This window comes from Uranotaenia lowii, chromosome 3 (genome assembly GCF_029784155.1).
Source record: "Uranotaenia lowii strain MFRU-FL chromosome 3, ASM2978415v1, whole genome shotgun sequence".
In the NCBI taxonomy this organism is placed as follows: domain Eukaryota; kingdom Metazoa; phylum Arthropoda; class Insecta; order Diptera; family Culicidae; genus Uranotaenia; species Uranotaenia lowii.
The window spans coordinates 240,836,999-240,849,942 of NC_073693.1; the positions used below are offsets into that span (position 1 = coordinate 240,836,999).

At 41.8% G+C, this 12,944-nt stretch overlaps 1 protein-coding gene and 1 long non-coding RNA gene across 3 annotated transcripts; one reads left to right on the forward strand and one right to left on the reverse strand.

Moving 5' to 3' along the window:
• Positions 1-482: 482 nt before the first annotated feature.
• On the forward strand, positions 483-11,116 carry LOC129757522 (uncharacterized). Of its 2 annotated transcripts, XM_055754791.1 has the most exons (5): positions 483-556; positions 619-922; positions 8,689-8,759; positions 8,817-9,206; positions 9,267-11,116. In XM_055754791.1, exons 3-5 carry the CDS (start codon positions 8,691-8,693, stop codon positions 11,004-11,006), a joined length of 2,199 nt encoding a protein of 732 aa, XP_055610766.1. In that variant the 5' UTR covers positions 483-556; positions 619-922; positions 8,689-8,690; the 3' UTR covers positions 11,007-11,116. The 2 variants fall into 2 exon arrangements, with proteins under 2 accessions (XP_055610766.1, XP_055610765.1); XM_055754790.1 differs by lacking the exons at positions 483-556; positions 619-922 and having other exon boundaries at positions 8,478-8,759.
• Positions 5,918-6,765, reverse strand: LOC129757523 (uncharacterized). Its single transcript, XR_008739727.1, has 3 exons — positions 6,501-6,765; positions 6,240-6,438; positions 5,918-6,177 (listed from the first exon to the last, which is right to left on the reverse strand). It is a non-coding gene; the product is annotated as an uncharacterized LOC129757523 (long non-coding RNA).
• Positions 11,117-12,944: the final 1,828 nt, after the last annotated feature.

Consider the following 12,944-nt stretch of genomic DNA (forward strand, 5'->3'; position numbering starts at 1 on the left):
GCTGCTACCGCGGGTGTTAAGGCTATTGTTGCTGTTGTTTCATAGCCTGAAGTTTTCTGTTCCCGCTTGAAAATTCATATTTTTTTTATTTACTTCGGTAAAAATTTCTTTTTATTAAAATGGACAATAAAATGCATTAACAAGAAATGAAGAAACGAACACGAAATACCGTATTTTTCCTAATTATGTAGATAATTTTAAAATATGCAGGTCGCTAAAAACTGCCCTGTAAAATACGGTTGAAAAATAACCTTTTTTCAACTTCTCCGCTAGAATCCCATTCGGTTGAAAAATAACCATATTCGAACTTCTCCCCTAGAAGTCATTTTATGACTTCTCATGGAGAACTCATAAAATGACATTTCCCGGGAAAAGGTCGAAAATGGTTATTTTTGAATCGTAAATGGTTTAATCATTTCTAGCGTGTGCATCGTCAGGAAAAGTGCTTCTTTTAGAATAGAAAATTTAAGATAAAAGGACAGGAAACTCTCTAAAGAAGTGGTGTTTTGCGATTTTAGCGATCCTAGCATGATTGAACGCTGAAAATTGGTGTCAGGTGAGTACAATAAGCTTCACTTTTCCATGTGTGAATAGCTAGTATTATTTTTGTCGTTGCAGAGACAGCCAAAATAGTTGAAAGCGATGGATGATTTTTCGCACTCCTCGAACGGCCAGCGGCGCCTTAGGTTGTTGATATAAATGTCCAGGTGGATTGAAAATGGTCACTCCCAACAACCAATAATTCTAGGTTTCCTTGGAAGGTAATTCTCGTGGATAGGATGGACCGGATGATTGTCTGAAGCTTTTCTACAATCAACTCCGAATGAATTACTAAGGATTTGAGTTAATCAAATCAGTTTTTGGACTCATCGATATCGATTGACCATAAGGACGTTTGCGTCAAATGAAAATGCATTAAGTCGTAAGTACACCTTTATTCATAGGAACCTAATTTTTGCCATTTCCGAATACAATAGCGTGTTTTGCGTCCAATTTTACGTTGCCTTGCACATTTTTAGACAAATTAGATCAGTATTCATAAAATGAGAATTGAAAAAGGATTCAGAACTTTCACATCGATTTTCTCAAAACATGTCAAGTGGCTCATACGACTTAATCAAAACAAAATCTAGATTTTAGCTCTTTTCTTCAGATAATTGATGGATGAATATTAGCTATTGGATAAATATTAGTAATCTCGTAATCAACAATGACCACGATCCATTGAGAAGAAGAACATACCAGGATCATTTGTACCCATATATTAGGGATCAATTGTACCCAAAATCAACATTTTAGAAAACATTTTCTGAAAAAAGTTGGGAGTTTTCCATCGCCTTGAAAATCTTGTATTTTGAAGTTCATTTCACACTCGAAAGATTGATGTATTAGAATAAATATTTTTGTTATAATATTTCCATGTTAGGAACATTTTAAAATGATGAAAAAAGATCTTCAAGTCACATTTTGTGAAATTTTTCAAACAAAGCTCAATAACCCAAAAACTAATTTTGTTAAAATTTTTTGAGCTTCAACCATTGCTGTTTTGTTCCATTTGGCACAAATGGAAAGAAATAATATGCCACAAAAAAAAAATTAAAAATATATCGTATCATGCTTATAATATTTAGGGTTATTCAAGCATACACATGTGAATTAAGTCAAAACACGCTTTAGAAACACTTGGTGTTATTTGAACCAACACGTGGAAAGTGAATGTTGAATGTGATACAGGTTATTTAGAAAGACATGTCGTTTAAAAATTGTTGTATCTGTTAAACATAACTTCACCTCAAATCTCCCTTTTTGGTCTTATATCAATCAGAAGGATTTAAAACAGAATCATTTCCAGAAAAAATTGCCAAGTACATATTTTCGGATAATTTTTTCTGAGTTTTTAATGCTGATTTATTCGTAAATTCAAGTCAGTAATTTTTTTGGGGTTGCGGCATAGCCTTAATCTTCATCGGAACTTCGCATAAACTATTCGGTGCTGTACGCACAATTTTTTGACCCACTGTATATCGCCTTCGTTTATACAACTACGAATATTGACTCGTATCTCTGTCGGATGAACTTTAAATAAAAAATCCATGCTCACATAAATTTAATATAAAATGAAAATCCATATTTTTAAAATTTATTAAAATTAGTCTGTACAATCCAGAAACATTTTTCAAGAACCAGCTTCAAATCAGAAACACCATAGACCAAAAATCAGTTATAAATTCGTGTATTTAACACTGAAAATAAGCACATCCCATTACTTACTTACTTTACTTAATGATCCCGCGCCGATCCTCCGGTGCATAGGGCCGTGGTAAAAGACCTCCACTGTTGACGATCCGGAGCCAGCGACTTCACCTGGTCCCAGTCAAGATTCTCGTCGACAGTTCGGATTTCAGCGGCTAGGCTTCGCCGCCACGAGTTTCTGGGCCTGCCTCTTCTTCGATGACCTTCTGGATTCCAGTCAAGCGCCTCTCTGCAAATCTCGTTTTCATCTTTTCGCAGCGTGTGCCCAATCCATCTCCACTTACGTTCCCGAATCTCGATTTCTAGCGCCCTTTGATGACACCGGCGATGTAGTTCCTCATTCGAGATCCAGTTGCCAGGCCACCAAGCGCGGATGATGTTCCGCAGACAGCGGTTTACAAATACTTGCAGTTTTCGCGTCGTCACCGCATATGTGCACCAAGTTTCGCACCCGTACAGCAATACGGATTTGACGTTTGAGTTGAAGATTCGGATTTTTGTTCGTAGAGAGATCTGGCGTGACCGCCAGATGTTTCGGAGACTCGCAAACGCAAATCGGGCCTTTCTGATCCGGGTTTCGATGTCTTTCCTGGTACCACCATCAGGCGTTATCTGACTACCAAGATACTGGAAGCACTCCACTTTCTCAACTTGTTGCCCAGCTACCATGAAACTGGAGGGATTTCCTGTGTTGATCTCCATTGACTTGGTCTTTCCGACATTGACTTTGAGACCTGCTGCCTTGGAACTTTCGGTGAGGTCGTCGAGTTTGCTCTGCATGTCCGGTTGTGTTTGGGCGAGCAAAACAATATCGTCAGCCAGGTCAAGGTCGTTCAGTTGCTCCATTGTTAAAGGATTCCACGGCAATCCTCGGTTCGGTGCACAGTCGATCGATCCAGTCAGAATCTCATCCATTACGATGAGGAAAAGTAGCGGTGATAAGATACATCCTTGTCTCACTCCAGCAGTTACCGGGATTGGTTCGGACAAGACACCATCGTGCAAGACCTTGCACGAAAATGCCTCGTATTGTGCTTCGATGAGATGGACTAGTTTCTCTGGGACCCCTCGTCGCCTTAGAGCCGCCCAGATGTTTTCATGATTAAGTCGGTCGAATGCTTTTTCGAAATCAACGAACACCAGCAGAAGAGAGTCCTGGAATTCGTTGATTTGTTCCAGTATGATTCGTAGCGTTGTGATGTGGTCCACACATGATCGTCCGGATCGGAATCCAGCTTGTTGCCGTCGGAGTGTAGCGTCGATTTTCTCCTGGATCCTGTTCAGGATCACTTTGCAGAGTACTTTGAGGGTTGTACAGATCAACGTTATGCCTCGCCAGTTACCGCACTCTGTCAGGTCTCCTTTCTTCGGGACCTTTACAAGGATACCCTGCATCCAGTCGGCCGGGAATGTTGCAGTATCCCAGATGTCAGCGAAAAGACGGTGCAACATTTGTGCTGACAGGGCAGGGTCGGCTTTCAGCATTTCAGCAGGGATGCAATCGATCCCAGGTGCTTTGTTGGATTTCATGTTTTTGATTGCCGCTTCTATTTCAGCCAGCGAAGGCGCTTCCGAGTTGACGCCATTTATGCGACTTACTGTTGGCGCTTCAAGCTGCGGGTTCTGTTGGCCATCGCTATTCGTGACTCGGAAGAGTTGTTCGAAGTGCTCAGTCCATCGTTTGAGCTGATCTGTTCGATCGGTCAATAACTGACCTGCTCGGTCTTTCAGCGGCATTCTTGCATTAGTCCTTGCACCACTGAGGCGGCGAGAAATGTCATAAAGTAATCGGATATCTCCATTGGCGGCGGCTCTTTCCCCCTCTTCGGCTAGGGAGTTTGTCCAGGCTCTCTTGTCTCGTCTACAAGCTCGTTTAACTGCCTTTTCCAGCTCCGCATATCGTAAGCGGGCGGCTGCTTTGGCTGACCCGGTACATGCCTGCTCAATTCCGACTTTCGCCTTTCTCCGATCATCGACCATCCTCCAAGTTTCATCCGACATCCAGTCACTTCTTCTTCCACAAACTTTACCGAGAGTACCATGGCTCGTCGTGATAAAGGCATTCTTGATTCCACACCACTGTTCTTCGACTGTTCCGTCTGTCGGCAGCTCCGAGGCTCGGGATTCTAGCTGTTCAACGTATGCCCTTTTCACCTCTGGATTCTCCAACCGGCGGACGTCGTATCGACACCCGACTTTCTCCTCACGCCGTTGGACACGCGCAACTCTCAGTCGTATCTCGCCAAGGACGAGGTGATGGTCAGATGCAATGTCTGCGCTTCGCTTGTTGCGGACATCAAGAAGGCTCCTTCTCCATTTTCGGCTGATGCAGATGTGGTCAATTTGATTTTCTGTTCGGCCATCTCGGGATACCCAAGTGACCTTATGTGCTGGTCGATGGGGGAAGAGCGATCCACCGATCACCATGTTGTTGTTGCCACAAAATTCTACAAACAGCTCTCCGTTTTCGCTCATCTGTCCTAGGCCATGGCGCCCCATGATGCGCTCAAGGTCTTGATTGTCGGAGCCAATCTTTGCGTTGAAGTCGCCCAAATGGATTTGAATGTCACCCTTCGGAATTCTCTCTACCACGCTGTTCAGTTGACTGTAAAACTGCTCTTTCTCCTGCAAATCGGCAACGTCAGTTGGCGCATAACACTGGACCATTGTAAGGTTTCTAACCCGTGTTCTAAATCTGGCTACGATTATTCTTTCGTTTATCGGTTCCCATCTAATGAGGGCCGCGTAGGCCTGCGGGCTTAACAGGAAACCAACTCCTCGTTCCCGAGTAGCATGTTCTCCTCGTATGCCAGAGTAAAGCAGGACTTGCCCGGATTGTGTCTTGTGTTCTCCAGTATTAGGCCAACGGACTTCGCTCAGTCCCAGAATTTCAAGCTTGAGGCGGCTAGCCTCTCTAGCAAGTTGTTCCAGTTTGCCTTGTTGGGCAAGGGTTAAAACATTCCAAGTTCCAATTCGTGTCCGTGTTTTCATGCTAAAAGTCGTCGCCAAAGTTCCAGATCGGTCATTTCTTTCGGATTCCGTAACAAGTTATGAATCGGGAGCAGTAGGTTGTTAGCCTAAAGTCCCTATCCCGCGATGGGGCTGCCATCTTGGACTTAGCTGGCGGGAGCCGCATTTCATAAATTCAGCCGCTTGCTGCAAGACAGACGCTGTTTGAGCCGCCCCTGACCTGGAGAACAGACGCTCGGTTGTTGTTGCACGCCGCCCCTGACCTGGGGAACAGACGCGTGCGGCCACCTTCTCAGTCTGCATGCGACCAAAGCATCCACCGGGGTTGGGTACCCGATCTCCGCTTAGGTTACTCGCACCCCATTGGGATATCAAAAAGAAAAGCGTAACCTCCCGCTTAACAAAATGAATGCTTGGAATGCTTGAAAGAATGCTTGGATTCCAAGCATTCTTCAAGCATTCCTCCCATTGAATTCAAGCATTAAATGGCCCAACCGATTCTACTTGAAACGGTTTTCCCGGTTCAGAATGACAGCTCTCGTTGACATCTGTCAACGTTTGATTGTATTGGTGTGTTAGAACAATGCTTCTGTGTAAGTGTGTTGAATAAGCGTGATTGCATATGTATTAGTGCGTAGTAGACCAAAACCACATTCGGGGGAAATTTTGCAATTTTATAAAACGTTTATTTTGTTTTCCTATTTAAATTTTATTGAAAACTTTTTTCATAATACTACACTTAAACAATATTCAACTACACTTTTGTTTTTGCCAATGTATTTTGGTCGTTCTTGGACTGAAACTACACGTTACTGCTACAACTGCTCGGCACCAAGACCAGGCTTTTCGACCTTCTCCTTTGCGGTACTGGAATTCAGCCCGACCCAGTGATTTGCTTCAACCATCGGAACACCGACATGGTATGCTGGTAAAATGGAATGATTACACGAAGGGCTGAAAATATGAAAGAATTAAATTTAGCAATCAATCGCATTAGAAAAATATTTGCAACTTACCCAATCCAATCAAATCCAAACTCCCGCCGCGTACAACGCTGTGGGCGAAACAGTTCGGAAGGACTTCTGTCCAATGCCGGAGCAATCGGTGACATCTTTCAGAGATAATGCTCCTCCGGAAAATCATTCCAAGATAAAGGCATTTTTGCCGTTCCTGATTTCTGAAAAAGACCGCCAGCACCTTCAAATCTGCGTTGAGCTGTGACGATGAGAAAAGAACAAATTAAAGCTTTGAATTGAACTTATTTTCAAATATTTTACCATTTTCAGTCCAGCTCCGGCACCTTCGTTATGGAGGCAAAATGACCGTTGAGAAAACCAGGCCTACTTTGGTCACCAACACTAACAACCGAAAGTCGTTAAAATGACCAATCAGTGTTATACAGGCGTAGGATTATCTGGTATGCTCATAATTGAATTTGTGTATGTGCATTCTGTGCAATCAGCTGACTGGGCTGATGCACGTTTAGTGTTAAAATCTTAATTTATGGCATTGAACGCAACCCTACGCGCGAAATTGTTTGCTCAAGACTTTAAAAGGGCCTGGGGGCTTTTTCAGTGCACATCCGTTCCGAGTCTCTGATGGAGTCGGGTGCACCCCCAGGCCCTTTTAAAGTCTTGAGCAAACAATTTCGCGCGTAGGGTTGCGTTCAATGCCATAAATTAAGATTTTAACACTAAACGTGCATCAGCCCAGTCAGCTGATTGCACAGAATGCACATACACAAATTCAATTATGAGCATACCAGATAATCCTACGCCTGTATAACACTGATTGGTCATTTTAACGACTTTCGGTTGTTAGTGTTGGTGACCAAAGTAGGCCTGGTTTTCTCAACGGTCATTTTGCCTCCATAACGAAGGTGCCGGAGCTGGACTGAAAATGGTAAAATATTTGAAAATAAGTTCAATTCAAAGCTTTAATTTGTTCTTTTCTCATCGTCACAGCTCAACGCAGATTTGAAGGTGCTGGCGGTCTTTTTCAGAAATCAGGAACGGCAAAAATGCCTTTATCTTGGAATGATTTTCCGGAGGAGCATTATCTCTGAAAGATGTCACCGATTGCTCCGGCATTGGACAGAAGTCCTTCCGAACTGTTTCGCCCACAGCGTTGTACGCGGCGGGAGTTTGGATTTGATTGGATTGGGTAAGTTGCAAATATTTTTCTAATGCGATTGATTGCTAAATTTAATTCTTTCATATTTTCAGCCCTTCGTGTAATCATTCCATTTTACCAGCATACCATGTCGGTGTTCCGATGGTTGAAGCAAATCACTGGGTCGGGCTGAATTCCAGTACCGCAAAGGAGAAGGTCGAAAAGCCTGGTCTTGGTGCCGAGCAGTTGTAGCAGTAACGTGTAGTTTCAGTCCAAGAACGACCAAAATACATTGGCAAAAACAAAAGTGTAGTTGAATATTGTTTAAGTGTAGTATTATGAAAAAAGTTTTCAATAAAATTTAAATAGGAAAACAAAATAAACGTTTTATAAAATTGCAAAATTTCCCCCGAATGTGGTTTTGGTCTACTACGCACTAATACATATGCAATCACGCTTATTCAACACACTTACACAGAAGCATTGTTCTAACACACCAATACAATCAAACGTTGACAGATGTCAACGAGAGCTGTCATTCTGAACCGGGAAAACCGTTTCAAGTAGAATCGGTTGGGCCATTTAATGCTTGAATTCAATGGGAGGAATGCTTGAAGAATGCTTGGAATCCAAGCATTCTTTCAAGCATTCCAAGCATTCATTTTGTTAAGCGGGCAAGGTCGGATGTCGTGAACAGAGGTGCCAGGTCGTTTTGTCAAAAATCAGGACACCGCGAAGAAAAAATCAGGATTTTTCAGGACACCCCCAAATTGCTGAAAATAAAATGCAGTTCTGCTTAAATTGCCTAACTAAAGGCGAAATATAGGTGCTGAAGACGCCTCGAATTATGCAACTGAACTGAGAATAACCTTGGCTGGCCTGCAGTTAATATCGAAAAAACTTAATTTAATGTAATTTGAATCAAAGAATCTCATTGGTTTAACTGGTTAAACTATTTTATTTAAGATTTGTTTGATGTTCTCATCATTTAACAATAAATTTAGTTATGATTTGGATATTTTTTAAAAATCAGGACAAATCAGGACATTTTAAGGGTCATTTTTCAAAAATCAGGACAATTCAAGCGTTTTTGAAAAATCAGGACGGTCTCTCAAAAATCAGGACAAATCCTGATAAATCAGGACACCTGACACCCCTGGTCGTGACTCGTGCGTGTAAACAAAACGAATAAACGGCGCTCAAAACAAAACGTAATTTCTCTCTCGCGCTTCGCGGGCGATGTCATTTTTAGCAGTTAAAATGTACATTTTAGTGGTAAATCAACCTGGCAATTAAACATCAACAATAGAAATCAACATATGTACGTACAGTGAATCTTACTTTAATTTTCAGTTATGAAAACTGAGGATCAAGAACCTAATGCTTCTGGTAAGCGTAGGCGTGAATCCGATAAAATTCGGAAGGTAAGTGGACAAAACTATGTTATCCAAGTTGGGTAATTTAAAAATATTATTTTATAGCCACCAACAAAGCGCAAATCGGTTCAGTATGTACATCCAAGTTTGAGGAATATTGCAACGTTCGCCGAGAAACCGCTTGTAAAACAGCAGTTTTTCAATCACGGCTCGTTTCTACATTTACCGGTTCAAACGGATGGACTGGCGCGTGAGTCCCTTACCGAACACTACGAACAGCCGTCGTGGAAAATTTCGTATCCAGCTCCGCTGTGGACCCATCGGCAACATAGCGACTTGCAGCGGGACCCAGTGATGCAGCTGATTTTCTTGAAACACTCGCACATGGAAGCCCTAAGCTGTCATAGAAGCACTTACCGGAAAAAGAAACGGGATGCTGACAAACTCCGGAAAAAGGTTGCCGGCTGTGATCTGTACCACAACGTGGTGTTTAGGGTAAGTTGGAAAATTTAAAGAAGGTTAAATTATGGAACAATTACATTAACCCTCTTTTAGACCGCCGAACTGCTGGAACGCGATCCGGACCGGTGGTTTTCGCATGAGGCTGGTTATGATTATTACTACACGGGAGGTCGTCTGGCCATTATGGACGATGTCAGTTGGGTAGTCAATACGATCGGAGATGCAGCGGGTTGCTTAGAAATCGTCCCTTATAGTTGGCAGGATTCTAAGCTACAATTGGACGCAGAAAGTTCCGTACGCTTAAACGTTAATGACGAGGCTGGTAATATTTTTCAAGTTTGCCACTATATATCGAGCACTGCCAACGTTGTGATTAGGACCAAATATTCGATAGAACATATCAGCTCTCGAATGTGTCTGGAAGACATTAAGCGAAAAACTTTTAAATCTGAGGTTCCCTTCATTTCGTGCTGTTTTCTCGATGATGGAAAAGGTCAACTAATCGCTACATCAGATTTGGACAAAGTTCTGAAAGTTTGGGATATCAACGAAAAAAGCGAGATTAAACGACTGCGAATTGGCAAAAATGATGGGTTCGATGATTGTTGGACATGCCTCAAAGGTTTCAAACGAAAGCATTTGATTTGCCTCGATAGGACTTCAATTAAGTTGATAGAGTCAGACAAGGATAACCTTCATATTTTACAAGAATCGAAACTGGATCGTTGGCTTTGGGGTTGCAGCATAGCCTCTTGCCTGGAGGTGTGTCCTGAAGAAAATTTAATCTTCATCGGAGCTTCGCATAAACTACTAGTTCTACAAGTAGTAGAAAGTGAAGACGAAACCAGACCAGATTTCAAACTACTACTTAACATTACTCACAATCTGGAATACTTACCGGTAATGCTTTCGTATCGGTATGATTCGAAGAAATATTTTTTCGTTTATTTAGCATCCCACTGTCCAGCGGATGTTGTTCTGTGTACCTTCTACAAAGTTCCACCAAAGCAGTTCGTTACAAAACACTTGCCTTTCAAACCATTCACCATCCAGGAGTCCTATCGTCTTGCAACTATTCGAGGAAAATGCCTATATCCGGCATCAATACTCAAAAAACGAGTACAAAGATCGTTCAGCGGGCTAGCAGTTGTGGGAAAGGACAATTGCTTTCACTTCTTGTCACAGACTTCAATCGGCGATATCTTCCACCAGAAAATCTACTACTCCAAAGACGAATGCAATGTTTCCCAAATTCCAGAAATCATGCACAGCTGGATGCTGGAATTGAATGCATTGAAAGATCCCAAAATACACACCCCGACTATTTCCGACTTCCGAAATCTACGAGGATTTCGTAAAATCTTAACATCGCCAAGTCCCTGGCCTCGCGAAACAGAACTCAAACTGGAATCCCCCCGCAAACGTTTCAAGTGGGAACAATCGGTAGAACAGTTGCATCGATATAAGGACCTGCTGGCACCAACAATGCTCTCGATTTGGGGCTTCCGTCCGAATGTTACCGCCAGTCAATCATCCGATAAGGTCGGTAGAAGTCAATCAATAGACATTACAGCACGAATTACAAGCTGGTTGGATAAGGCAGGAAGTCCGGATATGATTGAGAGCAATAGCAACAGTTTGGACTCGGTAATTTCTAACCCTCCGGTGGAGGAGAGAAGTTTTATTGGTGCTGAGGACGTAATAGTGAAAGAGGAGGCAGTGATCGAGGAGAAATCTGTTGAACAGCCGAAACCAATTGAAAAAGTGATCACCGAAAATCCAGTAAGGCAGATTGCCAAAGTTTCTCGCAAGAAATACGTGCAGGGATTCTGAGTTCACATCAAAATGTTAAGCTTAGTTAAAATCTAAAATTTAACTCTCTTTGACAGTTAAGCTTGAAGATTTGTTTTCATGTTGAAAGCATAAATTATTTTTCTTGAAGAAAGAGACCTAATCAAAAATACTTGATGACTTATTGACTCAATGTTAAAACGATGATGACATTGCCATGCAGGAATTTATTTTTCCCTGTCGATCGAGAGCTTATCTTAAATGTATTGCTTTTCGAAAGTACTTAGACCGTATCGCCTGACATTTTTTTTCTTGCAGGAGAGACCCTACTGCAACCAGTAGTTGATCTCTTGTGATAATTATTCCGCCTACTATGTTATCAGGCTCACCGTGAACTATTGATTGGAGTGACAGTTGAGACTGGCTCAGCAATCTATCACATTCAGGTATAGTATCAAAAATGTATGAAAAACATTCTTTGGACGAAACCATACATATGTCCTAATTTTTCCCCAAGTATACGCTCTCTCCGATGGAGGAGACCGCACAAGTTGCATTCATGGTGTTCTGCCGTTTCTTTTCTCATCATGCTACTGAGACTGTCCCAAATTGGTATGAGAAATTCAAAACCTGTGAAATGTTATGCGCTGAGACTAAAATTGATCCTAGGCCTAGTTCAAGATCTCATGCCAAATTTGAGCCAGATCGGATCACAGAAAGGGGTCGCTCAACGAGCCTGAAGTTTGTATGGGATTTTGAGACTTTTTGTTCGGGAGAAACATGAAAAAACATTTTTTCATCCAAACTTTGTTTCCCTTATAATAATTTTAGTTATAGATGAAAAACTGGGTTTTCATGTTTCACCCGTTCAAAGTTATAAGTGAAGCCAAATAAAAATCATGGGAGGAACTTATAGACAGCATCAACCCGGAAACTCCCTCTACCAAAATCTGGAAACGTGTAAATCGTCTGCAAGGCAAGCGAAATACCTGCAATATCATCCTCCGACTGCGAACCGGGGTGTCTAGCGATGGTACAACCATCTGTAATGCGCTTGCAGATGAATACGAGAAACGTTTTTCAAACTGTAGGGGAGATGGGGGTATAATGGCCACCTTAAGGAAAACGCTTATTTAACCATAGAGAACAGCTGTAATACACGCTCGATTTTAATTAACCATTTTTGTTTAAAATGTAACCATTTTTTGGTTTTCGATGGAGAACTATCAATTTGGTTACTTTTTAACGATATTTTTCTCATAAATTTTAACCATAGTAGAAGTTTTTCAGCATTCAACCAAATTTGGTTAAAAATTCATCCATAAAATAAACGAACACCGCCATTTTGGAAGTTTGACCGGTCGCGATTTCCTATTTCAGTGAACGAAAAATCAAATTTAAAGCATTTTCACACATTGAAAACCTTTAAGACACGATGCTCTAATCCTGAAATTTGCACTCTTTTTAAAGGTAGGTAGGTGCCTGGGGTTGGCCTGGAGCGACCGTAAGAATGAGATCGGGAAAAATCGTCAGATGCAGAAAGCAACCGGAGGTGGCTGGCAACGCAAAGGATTCGAATTCGGGTTTCGATCCGGGTTCGCCCGGCGGCTCGGTAAGTTGAAATAAATCCAATAAGTATAAAAAGTGAAGATCAATTTATTTATTCCAACTCCCCCACAGGTTTTGCCTGCAATCTTGGCCTGGTCGCGTTTGGTTGGGTTTGTAAAACATCGAAATGTGCAGTAAAATCACAATGTCCGCCGACGATTCGATGGTGCTAGATGTGCCCCGCAACGAAAATCATCAGACAGGTAAATATTTGCTTTTCAAAATCTTTTTTGATATTTTTTTATAAAAATCTAAAATTTTCCATTCTTTGTTTACAGTTGCGAGCGTATTTCTTGCGAACAAGCTGATAGCCAATCAACACATTTGCCAGTTCGGTCACTTTGATCTTCCCAAGGCCTGAGAGTTTTCGTG